The sequence below is a fragment of the Taudactylus pleione genome, unplaced genomic scaffold (genome assembly GCF_031769625.1).
Source record: "Taudactylus pleione unplaced genomic scaffold, aTauple2 ptg000019l, whole genome shotgun sequence".
Classification (NCBI taxonomy): Eukaryota; Metazoa; Chordata; class Amphibia; order Anura; family Myobatrachidae; genus Taudactylus; species Taudactylus pleione.
Window position 1 is genome coordinate 33,521,318 of NW_028284421.1, and position 24,778 is coordinate 33,546,095.

Genomic DNA, 24,778 nt, shown 5'->3' on the forward strand with positions numbered 1-24,778 from the left:
AGGCAAAAGACTGTACTTAAATAAAGCTACATCATTGCTTGTTAAATTATAATATGACCTGTTGCCCATTTTTTATATTAGATCTATATCACTGCACTTTGAGACTTCTGCCTCAGATTTTGGGCTGTCATCGTTCTTTAACTTTCCATTCCGGAGCACAATGCTCTGAAGAACTCAGGCACCCTCAAACCAGGCAGAAGATATATTATATTAGACTGACCGGCTCACCCATGGCCTTTCACAGCACTCAGAACCTGGAACCCCAAGGTGTTGAACACATAATAATTGTGTGCAGTTGCAGCAGCCCCAGGAGTCAGACACTTTGATCCTGCCACTGCTCTATCCATGCCCCATCAGCAATCACGCTTATATCACACATAACTGGGAGCTTGTAATTTATGATTACACTGGGATTGTACACCTCAAGTGGATAGTTTATTGTATGCATGTCTGCTTTGTACATATTTTACTTTATAATGCCTTTCTATGTGCACCTTTGAGATCCGCCTCCAAGCAAACGTTTTGCTGAAAAAGACACAAAAATTCAGGGAATGAAAAAGTTTATAGATCCAGGCAGACCTAAAAATCAATTTACTTGCAATCTGAAAAGTTCTGCAGGCCAACATGAATGAAGAATGTATGTTTGTATTGTATACTTCATTGTTATACATAAAGTCCAGTGCATATTGTCAAAGAACAACCTTGTTCTATGTGCTGTATGTTTTTCAGGCCGGTGAACTTCATAAGCAGTTACTCAAACAGATGGTCTTATGGGGCTGCATGTGGAGCGACAGCTACTACAGTATTTCTGTTGTTCTTTAACAAGTATTCAAATTACTTCAACTTCAAAGCTCCAGCCTGGGCCACAGGCAAGTATATTTATTCTAATATATAACTACTTATGCTACAAGCAGCTTTTCAAGTCCTAGACATAATAACTGGTAGATGCACCTACAGAAAACCCTTGCAAACACAGGGAGAACATACCTATGCTACAGAGCCCTAGTTGGAATCAAGACCATGACCCCAGCACGTTTACTGGCATTTAAAATGTCCTGCTTAAGCCTGGCGAAAAGCAGCAGAATTTGTAAGCGCTGTTTAGTACATTTACCCCATAGCTCCTAACAGTCCTGAGCAGTCAAGACAATGGGCCTGATTCCTGGTGGGCGCAGTGTCAATGTTTGCACAATGGAGTGATTTGTTGTTACTTTGCATGTGCAAAAAGACAAGAGACGCCACTGAGTGTACGCACACATCGCTGTTGTGTACGTGATCGCTCTCATTTCAGATGGCAGCAAACAGACATGTGCATTCCTGGGTGGTGACTGGGAGGTGGCCTGCAGGGAACACAAAAAAAGTCTGTCTCCTGGGCGTGTTATGGGAGTGCTGTCACCACAGCTGCAGGCAGAGAAAGTTCAGAAGAAGACATGGAGCCTGATTCAAATGTGGATGCAATGCTGACATTTACGCAGTTCAGTGATTAGTGGCCAATTGTACATGAGTCTCGGCCGCACTGAGCATGAGCCAAGGTGCCATAGCCATGCCACTCGCAGTGAGGATTTCTTTGCAAAGTGATAGACATTCTGGGACCGTTTGGGGGTGGTTATGGAGAGTGGCGACAAAAACGCAGGCGTGTCGTGCCTGTTTTTTGGGGTGTGTCTCAGCGTACTATTGCAATCAAGTACACAGAAAACTCCACTGTCTCAGTTCCCAGGCAGCTACAGCATTAGCATATTTTCACACAGCAGCTGCATATGGGATCGCAGTTGCGATTGCTATAGCGTACATATCTGAATCAGGCGCACTGTGCAGCCATAGGGCATCGTAGTTGTCGATGTTCATTGCAATGGTGTTCCGATGGTGGAGTGTTTGAAAACAGCGGCAGATTTCCACTGTCCATGAACAATGAAAGTCAGTGTCTCAGGGCTTGCAAATTCCACTGCTGGCAATTGCTGAGGAGGAAGGCTGAGACTAGCATTTGCATATTACCACAGCTGCCAATCTGAAAGACATTGTATCCGTGCATGCACTAGCATACACTTCTCAATCAGGCTCAATGTCTGCCAGACAGCCCCTTAAAACTGGGTCTACCCTGCCAGAAGCGAGACAGTTGGGAGTTATATTTATTCAACATGGAGACACAAACACAATAGTAATAAGAACCCTGCTAAAAGGAAGAAAAAATTGTACAGATGTTACAGGCCAAAAAATGAGTTTTGGTCGATATTGGAATTTATGTGAATAGAACCTATGATTGAGCTATATTACTGAGCAGCCTGAATATGGCAGTTATGCACAAAATTGGGTTTTATGTGCAGTAAATCCAGATACCTTGTATGAGCTTGCATGATACATCTACAAACACAACACCGCTATCTGCTTGTGACTGTTGGTAATTCTTTCAAATATTTTTTTTTTTTAATCTAATAAACGAGGATTACTAGTAAATACATGTGCCCAATTATTTCTGCTATTGAATTTCATCTTTTGACTCTCTAAAACAGAATTGATACTATAGTTACTGTATTTTAACCGTACAACTTTTGCACTTTATAATTTAATGAGTACATTAATAAAATTGATGTTTTAATTTAATCAAATTATCACTTCACACATAATTGAGACTATAATAATAGGGAAATTTACTAAGCTCGACTGACATCGAATGAGGCAAATTCAGCCGTTAAATAAATATTCTGAATTTACCACAGGCTAAACTCTGCCGACTTTGAGCCATTCGATGTCTAAAACTCTGCCAACATTACCTGTAACTCGGACAGTAATGTGTTTTTGGACACATAGGCCATCGGTCCAACTCTGCATCCTTTTTCCATAGACATCAATAGGACCTGGAAATATACTAAGGATTCGTATTTGTTTTAACAGCTGAAATATAGTGCAAATCGGCCACAAAAGCTACAAAAAAGAACACAAAGAGATCTCAAATAGAACACCTTTTTCAGTTCGAGTTTCACATCTCAACTTATACAGATACATGCACAGATCAGGGAGATCCGTGATACATGCATCTGTGTGTAAAAAATAAACACAGAAGCACGCCCGGGATCAGTGAGATCCGCCTGTGCTTCTGTGTTTAAAAAAAAAATTAAAACCGGTGTACAAATAGAAAAAACAAAACAGCATGGCTCCCCCGCAAAAGAACAACCAGCACCGGGCTTTGGAGGCCCAGTACTGGTTGTGCTAAATGCAGGGAACAAACTACAAAGGGATCCCCTGTATTAAGCACAACCAGCACCAGGCTATTCAGAACCAGCCCTGGTTGCCAAAATACAGGGGACAAAAGACGTAGGGGTCCCCTGTATTTAACGCAACCAGCACTGGGCTCTAGTGCCACAGCCAGGGGAACCCTTTCACCATGTCCCCAAGCCAAAGCATTACCCCAGACGGCTAGGCCACCCCAATAAAAGTGTGAGTGTGCATGTGTGTGTGCATGTATGTTTTATTAAACTTTTACTGTCACGATGTGTGTGTTCTGTGTTTTTTTTCATATTGCTTTTGCTGTGGAACTACAGGTACCAGCGGGCCCGTAATGCCCCACATGCTTGGTTCTCCAAGTACCAGCATGCGGGGGAGGCTTGCTGGGACCTGTAGTTCCACAGTAAAAGACAATATTTTTACTATTATCAATTGAACCACACTACATAATCAACCTGGCACCCATCAACCAGGGGTGCCGGGGATAGTCCCGGGCTATCAGCTAACATTACTGGATCAGAACCTCTATATACCTCTGCCTGTACCTTCTAAAACCCTTCCTATAAACCTCTAAGGATGACGCTAATTTGCGTACGCAGTCATACCATAAATAAAGACTTAGACGTGTAATCTGTGGTTCCAAAGCACAAGTGTTATTCAGGTAAAAGTTCAGACAGTTACACGCAATTGATCAAGACACAATTTAGGCACAAAAGGAAAATTATACAGACCCAAGTACAGTATACATACGCAGGCGCTTCCGGACCCGGAGATAGGCATCAGCAAGAGACCCCTAGTCATACAGCGTTCAGCAAGAAGACTGAGAACCAGCGTTCGTGCACACATATTTATACCCCCCCCAGAATAAACAGGACAATAGGGAAGTTTGTTGCTGGTGTCATTGGTTCCCAGGGGAGAAGCATCTGTTACAGCACATTTAACAGGCTAGTTAAAATAGACTCTCCCTGCCTCTAACAGCTGGGGATCTTCCTCTTCACGCCCCCTGCAACATCCTAACAGTTGTTCCTAAAATATACATTTTGTTGCTTGTAGGCTCTGCGATCCATAACTCGAGAATGCATGATGCGATCTCCCCACCGATAACACCGGAATACTGTAAAAAGAGTACGCATCAGTACAACTCCAAACACGACTTGTTCAGCATGTATAATACCTTAGTTATCAAATATCTTTATTTCTCAGTATTTAAACTAACTGAACCAATTTAAATCATACACTTTAAAGCGTATTGAACCTTATGTGTGAATATGTAATGTGTGGGTATTCAGGGTTTGATATAAGGACGCTAGTTAACTTGGGGCAGATGCGTGCGCATAAAGCTAATAAAACAGCGGTTTCATACAAAGTCCTATGCATTCGCTAATATGCGACTTGTTAACAGCGCAATTGTGTGTATTAATGTGTATGAAAAATGGTGAAAGATGGTGCTATTAGTATTATCGCCACATGTACTAAAATGTGAGTTTATCTAAAATGGCGCTTAGGCGGCCATTCGCAAAATGGCGTCTTGCGATCTCATTTTCAAGATGGCGTCTTGCGGCCATTCGCAAGATGGCGTCGCCGCGATTACATTTTAAACAGAACTTGTCTCAGCCAATTATTCAGCTTCGACAGTCCACCCTTTGATAGCAAATAACATGCTATCACAATCTGCTATTAGAATTTAATTTAGGCTTACATTTACATATTATTTGGTGTTATTATGGGATGGCACAAGATGGTTCCCACTTTAGCTGCAGAATTTCATCCATCTTGCAGTCTATCACCTCCTTAGGGTCGCTGGTATCATTGGGGACATAGGTGCAACATTTTACTCCAAATTGGGTGGCCAGTGTTACGCAATACCCTCCAGTAACAACAGTTAAATAATTCACCACTAGCCTGTGTTGCACCAGTTCTTTCTTGTACGCTTGCAATATCTCAGTGATATTATCTATTAATTTAGCAAGTTCCTGGATATATCTAAAATTTAATGTACCCCGAGCGATCCTGGTGGGCTCCAATGCGACCAGAACTTGAAAGCCAGTTGTCTCACTGATTAACTGAGTGGCTTTATGTATATCACCAGGTACCATATTTATTTTGCCTCTGTGTTCATATTGTGGGTGAAGATATGGTGATGGTGTGTTTTTATGTATACCCAGCATTTCAACATGTGTGAGGGTCATAACTTCTGGGACTACTCTTCCCAGGTAACACAAACCTTCGGAACTCGGGGAGAGCCATTTATACGCTTTTCTTCCACAGATGAAATATACATTATCAGGGAGAACATAAGGAATGGTATGCATCATTATCATTAAGCACATTTCCCTTGCAAACAATCCTATTTCTGGTTCTTCCATCTGGTACATGCAAGTTTCTGGCTGTATTATTTTAGCACAATAACCATTTGGCACCTTACCAATAATTTCTTTGGTGGAACTCAATGTATACCGATACCTAAAATGTTTCCCACCAGACTTAATGGAGCGCAGCAGATCATGGTTTATGGACTCATTATCAGCTCTTTGTGAGAAGGTCATTGTCTGATTATTCCCCGTCACTACCCAACTCCCGGGTTTATTGGGGTTGGTTATGTTTAAATACATAAGTGATCTATCTACTTGGAATTGATAGAGTTTGAAATGAGGTGGTTTGGATGAGAGGAATTTTCCATCCAATGTTTTCCATTTTTGCAATTCTAAAATTTCTGTGATATTGAGCGGGAATGGCACCAACCCTACGTTATGCTGTCCCTGGGGCACATGTGAACACACCCAGCAATCAGTTTGATTTAACACTTTGCCTACCATGCTATAATAATCATCTAGAGGATACCCACCCCAGTACGGATTATATTTAGGTTGGCACCGTTGCATACAGTTCTCATCAACTAGGGACCCACAAAGCTCACAAATACAGGAATCTTCAGACGATAACCCTCCACACCTTCCCCGAGTATCCGGAATGACAGCTCTTTTAACACTAACAGTACTAAGATTGGAAAGACACTCCCCTGATTGGCATTGCACTCCTCCTGATTCCACTCCATCAGCACTGCCATCAGCTCCCATTTCCTCAATCGGTCCCCCATCACAGACACTGGATATCCCCGTCCTGGACTGACCAGGATGGTGAACACTCTAAAAGAGAATATGAAAATGAACACAGCAGGCCCGTCCATTGTCACAACAAGACCTGCAAATTTCTCTCAGTTCAGGTATCTTACTACGACCTTTTCAATCCTCCCAGAACAAGCTCGTGAGCGACAGGTCCACGCTATCAGCTTTGTCTCCGACTTGTTTCTCCACCGGTTGATTGACCTTTTTGCAGTGAGTGGAATGGACCCAGGTATCTCTCTCAGCCACCTTCAAAGATGTAGTACTCGTCAGCAGCACCTGGTACGGACCTTCCCACTGATCAGTCAAACAACCTGAACGAAAGAAATTTCTGATCATTACATATTCTCCTGGTTCAACATCATGACAGTTCGTTTCAGGCATATCATTAGACAACAATTTCAGTTTCTGCTGCTGTTGCTTTAACTGCTTACTCATTGAAATAAGATACTTCACAGTTACCTCGTTGTTACCCTTTAGATCTTCCTGTGGACTTATAATCAAATGAGGTTGTCTACCAAACAATATTTCAAATGGGGACAGATTCAGAGGAGGTCTAGGAGTGGTCCTTATGCTATGTAGGACCAAAGGTAACACTTCTGGCCATCCTAGTCCAGTCTCTGCCATGATTTTACTTAGCTTATTTTTAATAGTCCCGTTCATCCTCTCTACCTTGGCACTGGCTTGCGGTCGGTAGGGGGTGTGAAGTCGGCTATTAATACCCATCAGCTTACACATATTTTGAAAAACATCACCTGTGAAATGGGTACCCCTATCACTCTCGATGATTTTAGGGATACCGTACCTGCATACAAATTCCTGAACTATTTTCTCAGTAAACGCAGCAGTATTAGTGGCCGCTGGGTAAGCCTCAACCCAGTTAGAAAATACGTCAGTGCACACTAATACATATTTAAGGTTCCTGCAGGGTGGTAATTGGATGAAATCAATTTGTATCACCTGGAAACGTCCATCAGTCGGTGGAATGTGGGACGGTTCAGTAGGGATCGCTTTCCCTATGTTCTTTCTCAAGCAGGTCAGACAGGACATTGCTATCTTCTCTGCTTGCGAAGAAAAACCTGGTGCGCACCAGTATGCCCTCACCAACTTGCACATACCCTGTTTACCCAGATGAGTCAAGCCGTGTGCTGCCTCAGCCAGGCTGGGGTGATATGCCTTGGGGGCTACTGGCTTACCATGTCCGTCCCTCCAGAGCCCAGAGGACTCTTGCCCATATTCCTTGGACTTCCAATTGGATTTTTCCTGAACTGAACACAAATTTTGCATCTCAATTAATTTCAGCATATCAATAGTTTGAAATGACATAATTGTTTCAGTTGGAGGAAACATTTTTAACCCTGCTGCCCATTTTGCAGCTTCATCAGCTCTGTTGTTGCCCAGTGACACCAGGTCATCCTCACATGTGTGGGCTTTGCATTTAATTACTGCCACTGCTTTGGGCAGTTGGATTGCTTCTAAAAGATGTTTTATGTGTTGGGAATGTGCAACTGGTGTGCCTGATGCTGTCATAAAATTTCTCAGACGCCATAGAGCCCCAAAATCGTGCACCACCCCGAACGCGTACCTCGAGTCAGTGTAAATGTTAGCAGATTTACCTGCTGCCAGTTCACATGCTCTAGTGAGTGCTACTAACTCTGCCACCTGGGCTGAGTGAGGAGGACCGAGAGGTTTAGCTTCTATGATGTCTGTGTCATTTACAACAGCATAACCTGTATATAATTCACCTGTGTCTGTTTGTCTATGACAACTCCCATCCGTATAAAAAGTTACATCCACATTCTCTAAAGGTGTGTCATGTATGTCAGGTCTAGCAGTAAAGGTCTGATTCAGATGTGTCATACAATCGTGCACATCATTATGTCTGCCGAACTCACCTCCCACCAGCAACTCCTCTCCTTCCACCCTTTGTACGTCATGTTGTACATATGGTAGGTATGTTGCTGGATTCAGCGTACTGCAACGTTTAACAGTAATATTTGCAGGAGCGATAAGAGCTAGTTCCCGTTTGGTGAACCTAGCCGAGGAGACGTGTCTGGTTTGAGCTCAACAGAGCAGATACAGCATGGGGAGTGTAGACAATCATATCATGGCCCAATACTACGTCCTCACTTTTACTCACCAATAGAGCGGTAGCTGCTACACTTCTCAAACAGGTGGGGAGTGATCTTGCTACCGTGTCTAATTGGGCACTGTAGTATGCTACGGGCCTACTGGCATCACCATGTTTTTGTGTAAGGACACCTGCAGCACAACCATCGGCTTCCATACAATACAAATCAAAAGGTTTTTCATAATCGGATATTCCCAATGCAGGAGCTCTTGTCAGACTATCCTTAAGATTAAGGAAAGCCTGTTCTGATTCCTCTGTGTGTATGACACGATCGGGCTTTGAGGAAGAGACTAATTCCTGTAAAGGTAAGGCCAAAATAGAAAAACCTGGTATCCACACTCTACAGTATCCACAAATTCCCAAGAAGGTACGAATTTGCTGTTGATTCTGCGGCAGTGTCATGTTTTGTATGGCCTGGATTCTATCTGTTGTAAGGTGTTAGGTGGGTTAGGCAGTGTCCCAAATATTTTACTCTGGATTGGCACGGTTGTAGTTTGTCCTTAGCCACATTGTGTCCTGTTTGTGAGAGATGAAGTAACAAAAGTTTAGTATCATTCAAACATGATATAAACGAGTCAGAACATAGCAATAAATCGTCCACATATTGTATTAGAACAGATCCATTGGCATGTTGAAAAGATTGTAAACAGTCGTGCAATGCCTGGGAGAAGATACTGGGGCTGTCTATGAAACCTTGGGGTAATCGTGTCCATGTGTATTGTAAACCTCTGTATGTAAATGTGAATAGATACTGACAGTCAGGAAGGAGAGGCACAGAGAAGAAAGCTGAACAGAGGTCAATGACAGTGAAATGGGTTGCATTTGGTGGGATTTGCATCAAAATGACAGCTGGATTTGGCACTACGGGGAATTGGCTCTCTACTACCTTATTGACACCTCTAAGGTCTTGTACCAACCTATAACCCCTCCCACCACTCTTCTTCACTGAAAAGATGGGACTGTTGGCTACACTAGCTGTACGAACTAAAATTCCACTAAATGTTCCACTTTACCTGTTACACCCATTGTTGGTACTGTCTCGTTGGTCACCTGCAAATTAACGGGAGATTTTATCACCGACCTGGTCGCCCCTGTGTCTACAAGAATAGGATATTCAGTACCAGCTACATCAACCATCATGACCGGTTCTTCCCTAGTACTTCCCGTTAACCTGACTATCTGTAGACTACAGGTATGACCTGACCCCTAGCATTGGCTACCATTCTCCAATAAAGCATTTACGGCTACAATTGGAGCTGGTGCCTGCTGAACATTTGCTGGCCTCTGTGCATATCCCTTATGGGGATATCTAGGTCTTCCCTGATGTGGGATCCCTACTCCTTTTACTGTACAGTTTCTACTTAAGTGTCCTGTTTGTTTACAGTTAAAACAGGTTCGTGTTTCGGGTGAAGACATGTGGTGTTGTGAGGTTTGCGCAGAGGGTAAAGGTGGTGGATATGGGTAAGTATAGGGAGGGTAAGGGTATTGTGGGGGATAAGAAGTTGGTGGATAGCCTGGGACCTGTGGTTGCATCGGGTTAGTGGGATAGAGTTGTGTTTGTTGAGTGGGGTTAATGAGAGCACATACTTGTTCAGAAGTGAGTGTGTGTGCAAGTGCAAGTGTGTCTGTTGGCTGTGATGTTACCGTCATTCCCTCCAGAGCTTGTATACTGACAGCCATTAGTTTTTCGCTCTGGGCTTCTCTCTTTTTGGAGATGTTTTTATCATGTTCAATGGCGGTTTCTATGAGGGTATCTATTGTAAGTCCCCGCCAGCCAGGCTGTGAGGTTTGAGCCCAAGTTTTTAAACTCTCTTTCAGACCGTCCACAAGTACCGTAACTATCATTCCCCTGTGGTGAGTGCTATCTTTAATATCTTCTATCCCAGTGTACTGGGTGATAGCCTGCAGAGCCCGATTGCAGTAATCTTCTGCAGTCTCACTTTCTGTTTAATGGTGACAATTTTGTTCCAGTTAACTACTACTGGAAAATATATACCCAATTGAGTTACAATGCGGGAAATGTTACCTTGGTTTACTTGGTCTGTTAAGGGAACGTCACCATCCAATACACAATCCGTGATAAATTTTGTCACATCGGTATTGCGTGGCAGACAGGCCCTTAACACCACACGCCAATCTTTATTAGTGGGCTCATGTGAACTACCCAAATTTCTCAAAAATCTTTGACATTTGGCTAATTCCTTTTTGGGATTGGGGAAATCATTTATGATGGAATTTAGTTCTGCTCTTGTCCAAGGACAATGCATTACTACTTCCCTCGTGGGCACTATACCATTCGCGTCTGCATTTCCATTTGGAACAGTTATTGTCCGAATGGGATGCAGACCGGTAGCGCTGCTACTTTTGACCTGGTTACCCGGCTGGGGGTTTAGTCTGCTGCTGCTGCGTATGGTATGAACAACTTCCTCTACGGGTGCAGGGTGTTAACACTTCCCTTGCTGTTACCGATGGAGATGGTGGCACCACTCATGATTGTGGTGATGCAGCATCTATCATCTGCACAGCATGGGAAATGGCAGACATTACAATAGGCTCATCATCCGCATCATGAACATTTTCTTTATAGTTGCTTAAGAGAGGGTACAAGTTGCTTGTTACATTTTTATGGGTATTTTTGGTAACTGTACTTGCACCTCCATCCACATAAGGTGGGGGAGGTGAGGATGAACTGCTGGCAATACTCTCCACAATGCTACCTTGCCGCACATGCGAGCCAATTTGCGGCTCGCCCGTATTGCAATTCAGCGTTGCTGATGCATTTTCTGGCAATGCGCTCGCGACGCTAGTTTGCGTCGCTTGCACATTTTTAAGCCACGCATCCCCCTCATGCTGCCACAGTTGTAAACATTCAAAATATTTAACCTTTTTCTCTCGGGAGCGCATCAAACTGATGTGATCCCGGACATTGTCTAACACATTTTTATCGAAACTACCAATTCTGGGAAACGGTCTAACACTCTTCCTCGTCATATTAAACCATAAATCACAATACCTTATTGCATAAGTACCGTACTTGGTATGCATGATACAACGGGCCGATCCGATCGCCGCCTCCATTAGCAGCACATCATTGCCTAACATCTCTACTGTTTGCGTGGCTCCCATTCTGAGACAACGCCTACGCTTTTCAATAAAGATTTAAACCGGTGAAAGACAATGAAGACACTTTCACTTACCTGTGGACGATTTAAGTTGGCGGCGCCCACACGCCTGGATAAGATTTAGTAAGGCAACTTCCACACCTGGATAATATTTGAAAAAGGCAACTTCCACACCCGGATAAGATTTCGTAAGGCAACTTCCACTCCTATGAGAGTTTATATGTCGGCTACTCTCACGCACCTCTCTACAACAAAGACAACATGTACACCTGCTACTGTGTATAGAACGTTAAAGCTGCTTACCGAGCGGCTAGACTAACCCTTGCACCTAGCCTTTAAGGATCATACGATACCCTTAACTTTGTTCAACAAATATTCACTGTTGCACACTTTTTTCCTGCGCAGAAAAATACACGTTAACCCAGATATTGGTAATAGAAAAAAATGTAAACCTCAATGTCTTTGTTCAAACATGTGGCAGCACAACTGGAAGTACGTATACGCTATTGTGCGACCAGTCGCATACACAATAATGCGACTACCACACAACCGTATAATGGCTTTTTAACTGCGTACGCAAAAGTGCATCTTTGCTATGCGCAAACCTGCGACTTAAACGCGTACTCAGTAAGGTTCTATCAACAGAGGAAAACAAACTTTTTCCTCTCTTGTCCCTGGGTTCTAGTCAGCTTCCTTGATTCACACGGAGATGGATAGCGATCTTTCAGCACAAAGCGGTTGCAGGCAAAGCCTGCATGTGGCCACTCCACCCTTTGGTGAAATATCGATAGACGTATGTACAGTGTGAGCAGGTAAGTGACTTCACTACGAGCCCCCAACTAACGATACTGGATCAGAACCTCTATATACCTCTGCCTGTACCTTTTAAAACCTTCCTATAAACCTCTAAGGATGACGCTAATTTGCGTACACAGTCATACCATAAATAAAGACTTAGACGTGGAATCTGTGGTTCCAAAGCACAAGTGTTATTCAGGTAAAAGTTGAGACAGTTACACGCAATTGATCAAGACACAATTTAGGCGCAAAAGGAAACTTATACAGACCCAAGTACAGTATACATACGCAGGCACTTCCGGACCCAGAGATAGGCATCAGCAAGAGACCCCTAGTCATACAGCATTCAGCACGAAGACTGAGAACTAGCGTTTGTGCACACATATTTATACCCCCCCAGAATAAACAGGACAATAGGGAAGTTTGTTGCTGGTGTCATTGGTTCCCAGGGGAGAAGCATCTGTTACAGCACATTTAACAGGCTAGTTCAAATAGACTCTCCCTGCCTCTAACAGCTGGGGATCTTCCTCTTCATGCCCCCTGCAACATCCTAACAGTTGTTCCTAAAATATAATTTTGTTGCTTGTAGGCTCTGCGATCCATAACTCGAGAATGCATGATGCGATCTCCCCACCGATAACAACGGAATACTGTAAAAAGAGTACGCATCAGTACAACTCCAAACACGACTTGTTTAGCATGTATAATACCTTAGTTATCAAATATCTTTATTTCTCAGCATTTAAACTAACTGAACCAACTTAAATTATATACTTTAAAGCGATATGAACCTTATGTGTGAATATGTAATTTGTGGGTATTCAGGGTTTGATATAAGGACGCTAGTTAACTTGGGGCAGATGTGTGCGCATAAAACTAATAAAACAGCGGTTTCATACAAAGTCCTATGCATTCGCTAATATGCGACTAGTTAACAGCGCAATTGTGTGTATTAATGTGTGTATGAGAAATGGTGAAAGATGCAAACGCATGGTGCTATTAGTATTATCGCCACATGTACTAAAATGTGAGTTTATCTAAAATGGCACTTAGGCGGCCATTCGCAAAATGGTGTCTTGCGATCTCATTTTCAAGATGGCGTCTTGCGGCCATTCGCAAGATGGCGTCGCCGCGATTACATTTTAAACTGAACTTGTCTCAACCAATTATTCAGCTTCGACACAGCCTAGGCCTGGGGTGCCCTGCAGAGGGGGACCCCTTTATTGGGGGGGTCCACAGCTCCTCAGGGATCCCTGGCCTGGGCTGAGTACCGGTCAGGGGTAATGCTTTGGCTGGAGGACCCGGTGAAAGGTTTCCCCTGGCCATTGGATAAAATTCCCCCCACTAGAAAAAGTTTGGTACTGGTTCTGGAATATACAGGGGAACCCTAGGCATTTTTCCCCTGTATATCCAGAACCAGGCCTGGCTCAGAGTCCAGTGTTTTTTGTGCTAAATACAGGGGGCCCCTACGTTTTTTGTCCCGTGTATTTTGGCAACCAGAGCTGGTTCAGAATAGCCTGGTGCTGCAGTGGCAAACGCAGGATGTCTAGAGGGGGTTTCCTAATGCTTGATTTTAGAGCGAGTGTGGCCTGTCCATGAAGAGGGCATAATTAGCACTTATCCAGCTTTAATATGCATCATACAAAGTATATTGTGCTGCATAATTCCAGCATATACAGGACCAGCGATCACAGTATGCCATTAGATACGGCGGTAGGTCCATCCTGTCTGAGCAAAATGTTTTTTTTTCAAATGTGGGCACAATTCCAGAGCATTGGAGCAAGTCCGGGAGTCTGGAGTAGGAGCAAAAGAACCTAGAACTGCCCTGGACATATATGTACATATTGGTCTCCTTATGTACTGGATAGTGTATTATTATACAGTATTAATAATTAACCTTATTGATGGTCTATAGCAGTGCACCCCTAACAGTGCATGTTTTCCACATCTCCTAGTTGGTGCACAGGTATATTTATTACTGGCTGACACATTTAAAAGATCCACAGGTGTTGCTAATCATTTCATTTGTGATACTGAGAAGAACATGCAGCACTAGTAACATTGTATTATATTACTATTTCTATTGTGGTCGTGGTGTGTGGTGGGGAAGGGGGTTTCCAGGCAGACGGAAACCCCCCCTGCGTTTGCCTATGTGCTTGTTGTGCTTAATACAGGGGACCCCATACGTCGTTTCTCCCCTGTATTTAGCACAACCAGTTCTGTTCTTTGGAGGGGGGGGGGAAGCCATTTTTTTTTCTATTTTCACACTGGTTTTAATTTTTTAAACACAGAAGCACGGATGGATCTCACTTATCCCATCCGTGCTTCTGTACTTATTTTTTTACACACAGATGCATGTATAAAGGATCTCCCTGATCAGTGCAGGCATCTGTTCCTTCGTGTTAGCCAAAATCGAACGCTAAATAGAAATGAATAATACAAATGATTACGAATTATTACACCATCGACCAACACGAATTACAGCAACTTGGCAGCTTAGTAAATTCAGTAACCTGTTTGAAAAATGAAACACATGAATACGGACATTGATCTTGGATGACATCGAATAAAAATCGTCAGCTTAGTAAATTTACCCCTAAGAGTGCCCCAAAAAGGAGTCTTACATATCTATTTGAATTGTTATTTATCTAGGTAAAACCAAAATAATTAAGAAATAGAAGCAATTATCTTAGTATCTGACAAAATTAATTTTAATGGGGAAAGTGTTCAAAACAGATAGCATGCTTAGCATGGATTATACAACTGATAAACACCTAAATTCCCCCTAAAAGACAACTCTCATGCTCTGTGTCCAAACCAGCAGTGGCTGTGGAGCACTGTGCAGCCTACAAATCAATGACAATAACAATAATATATGCTATTAATATAGTTATTCTGCTTTCCATACACTTACTCTCTGCTCTTATTCTTAGCTCTAGTTTATCTTCTGTCTACTTTGGAGGTTGGGCTGGATTATTATCCTTTCTTTGCCTGCTTATCAACAGACAACAGACTCATAGGTTCATCCCTTGGATTCTGCTACTCCCTGTGCTGGTAAGTTATAACGGGCTCTTTTTTAAGTGCTGAAAGAAGTAATGTACAAACCATCTTATCTGCTAATAAAATACATATATGAGAGATGAGATAAAGAACACATAGCAATGACATGTTACCATGACAGCTAATAGTAAACGCAGCCCCTGCAAAAGCTGCACTCACTACATTTTATTAGCTATTATTATGTTATTATACAAATCATAAAATAATAGCACAGACATCAACATTTACCTATAGTATAAATTAGAGGAGCAAATATAGTAAATTAAAAAACAATCTACATGACATGCACAAAAATAAAATTACAGTTTAATAGACTCCTAGACCTTAAGGGCCCTCACAGTATGCAACATTATCCTGCTGGAAAAATATTGCATTTCACTTCTTCTAATACTCCTCTTCTTTCTCTATTCAGCACCTGAGAAAGGTACCACAATTTGGTCACCATAGTTCTACCTCTTTTCCACCAAAAACCTGTGTCCGACCAGGGTTTCAGACATGGGGGTCTATTTACTAAGCAGTGTTAGGAGACAGAGTGAAAAGTGATAAGGTGCCAGCCAATCAGCTCCCAACTGTCATCTCACAGGCTGTGTTTGAAAAATGACAGTTGGGAGCTGATTGGCTGGCACGTTATCACTTTTCACTCTGTCTCCTAACACTGCTTAGTAAAAAGACCCCATGGTTCCAACCCAGGTCAGACACCATTTACACAGCACCAATCGATCTGGGTTATTCTCAGGTCAGTCACACTGAACCTGAGTCTGCCCTGCTAAACTTGCGAGGTCATAAAAAGTGGGAGGTGACTGCTCCACACCCACCAATCAGCTCATTTTAAGAATGACCCAGGTCGGATAACCCGGGTTGCACCTTTTACATTGCACCATTACCTAGGTCCATCCTGGGTCCGGCAGCTACCTGGGTTGGATTGCCGGGTCACTTGACCCGGGTTATTTTTCAGGGACCCTTTTACACTGAGCTGCGACCTGGGTAGACCCAGCAATAACCCAGGTTTTTGCTCTGGTATAAAAGGGGTATAAGTTAGGGGAGGGCAGTTTAATATTTAATATAAGTGGAGTTTGTCCTTGAAAGTAGAAGGCAAGGCTGAATGATAAAGCCTAACAAGAAGCCTGTATTTGCAAATTAGATCTGAGTTTTTTTTCCTGTTTTTTTTTATTTTTTTTATGCATTATTAATATTAATGTTGTGTTGTTAATTTATTTATTATTTTATTTGGTGTTAATTCTTGTAACATATGAGTTTCTTGCAAGCAGATTATCCCATGGTCCTATTACCCTTTCTGTAAAAACTGAATATTTGCACTTTCCCTGCAGGTTTTGTGTGCAGCTGGCAGATGTCTATGAATGTCAGACAATAGCTAAAGTGAGTCTTTACCCTTCTGCTTGCCACAATTATTTAATATATTAAAATCTGGGTGCAGTTGTAAATGTATTGTTTCCATAGCAAGTTAGCAACATAGCTTGTTCATATCGTTAATACAAGCGATTGTTTGTTAATGATGACATTAATGTCACTTATATACTTTATCTGTAAAATGTAAACAATAGAAGTCAAAGACCTCAAAAGTGACTTGGAATATCCTTTTTATTCATAGTAAGAGGGAACATTATCCCCTACCGTACATTATGTATAAACATTAACAAACAAAAAACAAGCTTGTTTTCAGAATATTCAGCAGTGCCTGTCATTGAAACAACTCATGGAAGAATAATGATGAAGTTCTGATGTCTCAGCTAGCCAATCATGGACCAACCAATGGTGCCACAAGATGGCATACTCCAGCCCCTGCTTCCTTCAAATCTCACATGGCCCAAATGCTGTCAAATACAGTGAGAATGGAGAAACTCCCTAAAGCAGATTTTCCCTAACTGCGCAATTGCAGTCCAGGTTTTAAGGATAGCCATGCATGAGTCCAGATGGTTTAATTAAATTGACTGTGGTACTAATTAAGTCTCCTGTGCTCAAGCATGGCTATCCTTAAAACCTGGACTGTAATGCCAGAGTTTGGGAACTAAAGGAAGTCTATGGTTATATTTATTTTATATCCAGAGTGTGTTTATTTGTAAATAATGTGATATGTCTCTGAAATAGCGTCAGGTATTTCTGTACATTCCTTTACTTCTTAGTACTGCTCAAATGTAACAAATTTGTTTTTATAAATGAAGCTGCTGGGGAAGTTTCTCAAAAACAAACACTTCTGCTGTTCATATATATATTTTATAGTCAACAAAGTAAATTCCATTTAATGAAGACTCTCCACCCAATCACCTTGGACATACCCCTCACATAGAGCAATAAAAAGAGAGAAGTTTCTGTCTCTTTACCACTATACTGTAGCTTCATAGGCCTAAGTCATCAGTCATTCAGCTTCCAAGGACATTTAGAACCATAGATAGGGCATAGCACTATTCAAACATAGCTAATAAGAGATTGCACTGCTGCCAATTTATTAGATGATGATTGGACATAACTCAGTATTCCGTTATCAATGTTTTATTTCTGCAGTGTGCTCTATAGGATCACAGTCACTGTCAGCTGGAGAACTGAATGTAAGAGCTATGAAGGGGCAGCATAGAGTATCGGTGGCTATGTGCTATTGTCCACTTACATCTATATTTATAGAATAGAGAGAGAGACAACAGAAAAGACAGTGGACTAGATGGGAACCCAGTCACACATAAGGAGAAGAGAGGTTTGGCCCCAGAAAAGGCTTAGGAGGAGTAGAGAATGGACCACCAGACAAGGCACAGACAGCAGTCTGAAGTGGGGAGAGGGGCATAAACAAGATATAAGAGTGGGGGGAGCACTGGCATCACTGTAACCATCATTATGATAAATATGAAAGCACACACACAGATCACTACTTTTCTGACTTTTTATCATCTGATCATCTGTAGGAATCAGTAATCCTCATCCTTACACCTGTCCCATCTCTAGCGTGCTGTCTGTTTCTGATGGGAAGATTTCTACAAATGTTGGTGACAACAGCCCTCTCTCTGTACAGACAAGTTGAAACAAAGGTAGGTTATAGTGTATGATTATTATTACAGCTATAGCTGCTAACTCAGCAATGTCAGACTTATATATAACTACCCACAGCTTTTGTATTATGTTGTTCATTGTGTTTGTTACCATTGTTACAGAGTCCATACTGTACTGTATATGCCCAACTGTAAAGGTGCATACACACGTAAAGATTTTCTGTCCAACCATCCAACTAGTTGATTGGTTGGAATGAAAATCTGGTAAGGTATGAAAGCAAATGACAATCAGCAATTTGCTCCCAAATGCCGGAAAATGTACAAAAACTGTTGTTTGAACAAATTGTTTAGATCAAACATTTAACAAACTTGTCTGACGACCATGTTCATCTGTTTTCTGGCATTTACGAGCAAATTGCTGATCATCAGTTACTCCCATACGTTACCAGATTTTCATTCCAACCAATCAACTAGTTGGATGGTTGGACAGAAAATCTTTACGTGTGTATGCAGCTTAAGTTTATACAGATTATTTTTACATGTTTTGCATGTTATTTAACAAATGTGTCATTGCAGGAGGAAGAAGAACCTCTGTTACCTAAACACTTAACAAGCTATGTCAGACAGCTCCTGAAATCTGCACCCAAATCGTGAGTTTGTATGACCCCTGGTTATAAAAATGTAGGATTAGTCAAATTCTCATAATAGAACATGCCAAATATCTATCTATGAAAATTACTATTATTAGAGAAGAAAAGGTGTTTTAAGATTTAATTTATTTTGAGTCCACACAGATTTTATATTGCTGTTATCATCATAGGCAAACGCAGGGGGGGTTTCCGTCTGCCTGGGCACACCATGACCACAATAGAAATAGTAATATAAGAGAAAGTTACTAGCGCTGCATGTTCTTCTCAGTATCACAAATGAAATGATTAGCACCACCTGTGGAATTTTTCAAATGTGTCAGTTAGTAATAAATATACATGTGCACCAACTAGGACATGTGGAAAACATGCACTGTTAGGGGTGCACGGCTATAGACCATCAATAGGGTTAATTATTAATACTGTATAATAATACACTATCCAGTACATAAGGAGACCAATATGTACATATATGTCCAGGGCAGTGCTAGGTTATTCTGACGCTCCCCCAGACTCCCGGACTTGCTCCAATGCTCTGGAATGATGCCCACATCTGAAGAAAAACATTCTGCTCAGACAGGATGGACCTACTGCCGCATCTAATGGCTCACTGTGATCCCTGGTCCTGTATATGCTGGAATTATGCCGCACAATATACTTTGTATGTAACATATTAAAGCTGGATAAGTACTAATTCTGCCCTCTTCATGGACTGTCCACACGCGCTCTAAAATCAAGCATTTGGAAACCCCCCTCTACAAATCCTGCATTTGCCACTGATCATTATGCCCTTTTACTCTTATGTTATACAGTATTACTCTTCAATAGGACTGATCTTTCTTATATTATACAGTATTACTCTACAATAGGACTGATCTCTCATATTATACAGTATTACTCTACAATAGGACTGATCTCTCTTATGTTATACAGTATTACTCTATAATAGGACTGATCTCTCTTATGTTATACAGTATTACTCTACAATAGGACTGATCTCTCTTATGTTATACAGTATTACTCTTCAATAGGACTGATCTTTCTTATATTATACAGTATTACTCTACAATAGGACTGATCTCTCTTATGTTATACAGTATTACTCTTCAATAGGACTGATCTCTCTTATATTATACAGTATTACTCTACAATAGGACTGATCTCTTATGTTATACAGTATTACTCTACAATAGGACTGATCTCTCTTATGTTATACAGTATTACTCTACAATAGGACTGATCTCTCTTATGTTATACAGTATTACTCTACAATAGGACTGATCTCTCTTATGTTATACAGTGTTACTCTACAATAGGACTGATCTCTCTTATGTTATACAGTATTACTCTTCAATAGGACTGATCTCTCTTATATTATACAGTATTACTCTACAATAGGACTGATCTCTCTTATGTTATACAGTATTACTCTACAATAGGACTGATCTCTCTTATGTTATACAGTATTACTCTACAATAGGACTGATCTCTCTTATGTTATACAGTATTACTCTACAATAGGACTGATCTCTCTTATGTTATACAGTATTACTCTACAATAGGATTGATCTCTCATGTTATACAGTATTACTCTATAATAGGACTGATCTCACTTATGTTATACAGTATTACTCTACAATAGGACTGATCTCTCTTATGTTATACAGTATTACTCTACAATAGGACTGATCTCTCTTATGTTATACAGTATTACTCTACAATAGGACTGATCTCTCTTATGTTATACAGTAATACTCTACAATAGGATTGATCTCTCATGTTATACAGTATTACTCTATAATAGGACTGATCTCTCTTATGTTACACAGTATTACTCTACAATAGGATTGATCTCTCATGTTATACAGTATTACTCTTCAATAGGACTGATCTCTCTTATGTTATACAGTATTACTCTACAATAGGACTGATCTCTCATGTTATACAGTATTACTCTTCAATAGGACTGATCTCTCTTATGTTATACAGTATTACTCTACAAGAGGACTGATCTCTCTTATGAGAAAACTGTTACAATCCAAGAGAACAAACAGGAGTGTATTTTTATTTAACAGACTCAATTAAATATACTCAGATTTTAATTCCCAAAGTACTAAAGTACTTTTTATGGACTGGCCATGGCAAAGCTGTTTTTTTCTTTGCAACAATCAGTAAATGTAACAATTATATAATAATTATGTATAACAATGAACATTGATGCAATGGTGCACAATATAATCATACAGATGTGTCCACATACAACGTAGTTCCTTGCGTGTTAAACAGCCCTTCTAGTCACACTGTGGCGTGACTTGGCAGCGCAGACTGTCTTACGTGCGACTTTTTACCTTCCAATGCGTCTTTGTTCGACTGCGACTTTATCTGCATGCGATATGCTACGTTACAGTGTCACAGCCGCTGACACTGTAATGGAGTATTTCATATGCAGATACACCCGCAGTTGAGTATTATTTTAACCAGCAGAAGCTGCTTATGCATCCTATTTGCATCACTTTGCAAATAAGACGTATTTGAAGGTAAAAAGTTGCACGAAAAGATGCTCGGCACTACAAAGTCACACAGCGCTCACGCATTTAATGCGACTGTTAGTGCACGGAGGTAAGATGTATGTAAACATCTGTAAAATGAACTAGGGCACCTCTATGGGGCATAATATTAACTAGTGCACTACTATTGTTCATAACGGGAAGTAGAACACTACCATGGAGAATAAAAGGAATTTGGCCACTACTATGTGGCATAAAATGAACAACTGCATCTGGGGCAAGGGCCACTTCAAAATGTTGCTATGGGGCCCTTAAAGTTCTAGCTATGTCCCTGAAACACACATTATGGGGCCCCAATGCAGAGTTGAGCATAACTGCTCCCACATTGTGTCCATGGAACATGATGGGTATATTCAAATGTATGTAGTGTTGGTTTGTTAACTGTCATCATAATCAGTACTGCAGCACTATACAAAGTGTAGCAGATCCAACTGAAAACAGGTGTATTTAAACTTCTAGACAACCCTTCATAGCCTGCAATTCCACCTCCATGAAAATTGCCTACAAGAGAACACCCCATTATATCCCAGATACGTCCCTTCAGTCACATCGAATGAATTGCATATCACTCTGCATTGCCCTTAATTGTGCAAGCTTGGTTCTGGAATATACAGTATGCATGATATGCTCTGCAAATTCTCTTGAACATACATTGGTATATCTATATACTGTGTGTGTGTGTGTGTATATATATATATATATATATATATATATATATATTGCAAATATGTTAGGTGATCAGCGACTTACGTATATTCTACAATGATTTGTGGAATGTGTAACATAAAACCAACAAATATACCATACAAAGTGTAAAAATAAAAATCACAATTTAATATTTAAAAAGTATATCTTTGTCCTGTACATACAAGCATAGATAATACAAATAAAGTGATTGAATTTCCTACAGTGTGCAAATAGTGCTAATAAATATTTAAAATGACATTAAAAATGCAATTCATACATTTAAATACATCTTAAAAACGAATGGAGTTCATATGTTTAAATATTTAAAAAAGCCAGTTTACACAAAGGGATCAGTGGATAAAAACAAGTGAAAAGGTATTGTTTAAAAAGGTTCAAAACTTATTTAAAAATATATAGGAAGTTTTCTACAAAATGAGATGCTTATCTGTAAAAGTTAATTCAGTCAGACAAGGCAGCCTATCCAACGCGTTTCATCCACTTGGGGACTTCATCAAGGGGTGCAGTTAATCAGGGTTTGCCACTTTTTATACCCTTTATGAGACAGGGCTCCAATTGTCTCATTTAGATCATCCATGACATCACTTCCAGTCAGTCACATCGAAAAAGGGCGCTCTTTTTACAGAGGTTCATACTGAATTAGTAATATATATTTTATCCCACATCTGCCCATAATGTAAAATTTGTAATTTTTCATTAGCGTTTGCTGAAGTCCAAAAGTAGTTTAAGACCACTTATTCGTATACTGGCTTCCGCCCTTTCTTGCTCGGCTTCCGCCCAATGATGACGTCATCTGTCATGTTATCGGTAGCACAAGTTAACTTCAGGCCACTCCAGGAAATGTCCGTATCTGTAATGTTGCGGTCGCCATTTTCTTGTAGTCCGTATGCAGCTGGTACATCCGCCATTTTGTTGTGGTTCGTGTGTAACTAAATCTTAGTTCGGCAGGATTCTCCAAGTGTTCTCCAGCTTGCGCCGTTGTCTCCGCCCACTGGTGGCATCTTGTCCACTCCTCATTTTCCACTGCACCTGTAGTGAATGGAACATAATGGCATCATCGTTGCTAGGGTAACGGGGACGCCATCTTTCATGCACGGCTGATGAAGAAGGGGAAAGAAATTAGAAAAATGTATATAAAGATATATACAAATAGAAGGCTGGCTTCCTAATCATGTATTTAGCTAGATGTGTTAAAATGCATATTCACTCAATGGGGGTAATGCATAAAAATTCTCTAGTATCAATGTGAAAAATAGTAAAGAAAAGTATATGGTAGTTTAGATATTATATGAAAAAAGTCTCATATATTAGGATAATGTATTACAAATTTTAAAAACCAAAAAAGGAGATATGGGATGATCAGTTAGTCTTGTATAGAATAAACAAAGCCCAATAATGGCTTCAATGCTCCACAACTTGTAAATCCAGGCTGTTCAATAAATGAATAAATAAATAAAATCTTCATTTTTCTCCAAAGTTTCTGACTCGTGCGTGACCCATAATCCTCAAAAGGACTGAGTGGCTATTTAACGCCCTACTGTGGATATCATATTCTACAACACTGAGTATTCCCAGGAGGTCTCCCATCCAAGTACTGACCCAGCCCAATTGTGCTTAGCTTCCAAGATCAGACGAGATTGGGTGTCAGTACAATGGTAAGGTTGTATATATCTAATAGATAACCACAGCTACCAACTCATCCTTTATAAGAAGGGGGCAATTACATAGCTTTTGTTAAAGCCGTTCGGAGTCATAGTGTGTAATTGGAAAATCCAAAACATTTCTCTCCGCGAAAGTTTATTGCCCAGATCTCCTCCTCTGTCTCCCAAAGACACTTGTTCTATTGCTTTAAAAGTGCATTCTTCAGGATTGGATCCGTGATGTGTGATGAAATGTCTAGAAACCGCGTGTCCTTCTACTTTATTCTTGATATTTCTAATGTGCTCTTGAATCCTTATTTTGAGAGGTCTTTGAGTCTTGCCTACATGCTTTAAGCCACATGTGCATTCCAGAACATAAATAATCGAAGTGGAATTACAGTTCATAAAGTTTTTAATCTTGAATTCTTTAGAATCATTATAATTATAAAAACTTTCTTCCGTGGATGAAAATACCTACATATATTGCAGCGACCACACTTGTAGCATCCTAGAAAAAGAGGAAGAAGATCATTTCTCGTCTGATTAGCATCCCTAATCATGCTCGGTGCCAAAGTATCCTTTAGATTTTTGCCTTTCTTGAAGAGAACAGTTGGTTTAGGAGGAAGAATGTCCTTAAGTACTGGATCCCTAAGCAACATATTCCAGTGCTTCTGGAGACATCCCTTAATCTTGCTCTCATGTCCATTGTATGTAGTCACAAAAAGTATAAAGTTCTCTTTAGGTGTAGTCTTCTTATATTTCAAGAGAGCTTCT

At 40.8% G+C, this 24,778-nt stretch overlaps 1 protein-coding gene and 1 pseudogene across 3 annotated transcripts in view; one reads left to right on the forward strand and one right to left on the reverse strand.

Moving 5' to 3' along the window:
* LOC148540508 (stimulated by retinoic acid gene 6 protein-like) overlaps positions 1–24,778 on the forward strand; it is a 110,506-nt gene that overhangs the window by 13,074 nt on the left and 72,654 nt on the right. For all 3 annotated transcript variants that reach the window (XR_015869553.1, XM_088444096.1, XM_088444101.1), the window contains exons 4-8: positions 730–869; positions 15,323–15,443; positions 16,778–16,826; positions 18,362–18,484; positions 19,022–19,095. Coding sequence is in view for 2 of the 3 variants with exons in the window: in XM_088444096.1 (XP_088300222.1) it covers positions 730–869; positions 15,323–15,443; positions 16,778–16,826; positions 18,362–18,484; positions 19,022–19,095 (507 nt within the window). In the remaining variant the exon portion in view is untranslated. The remainder of the gene's footprint in view (positions 1–729; positions 870–15,322; positions 15,444–16,777; positions 16,827–18,361; positions 18,485–19,021; positions 19,096–24,778) is intronic.
* On the reverse strand, positions 23,915–24,033 carry LOC148540509 (5S ribosomal RNA; annotated as a pseudogene).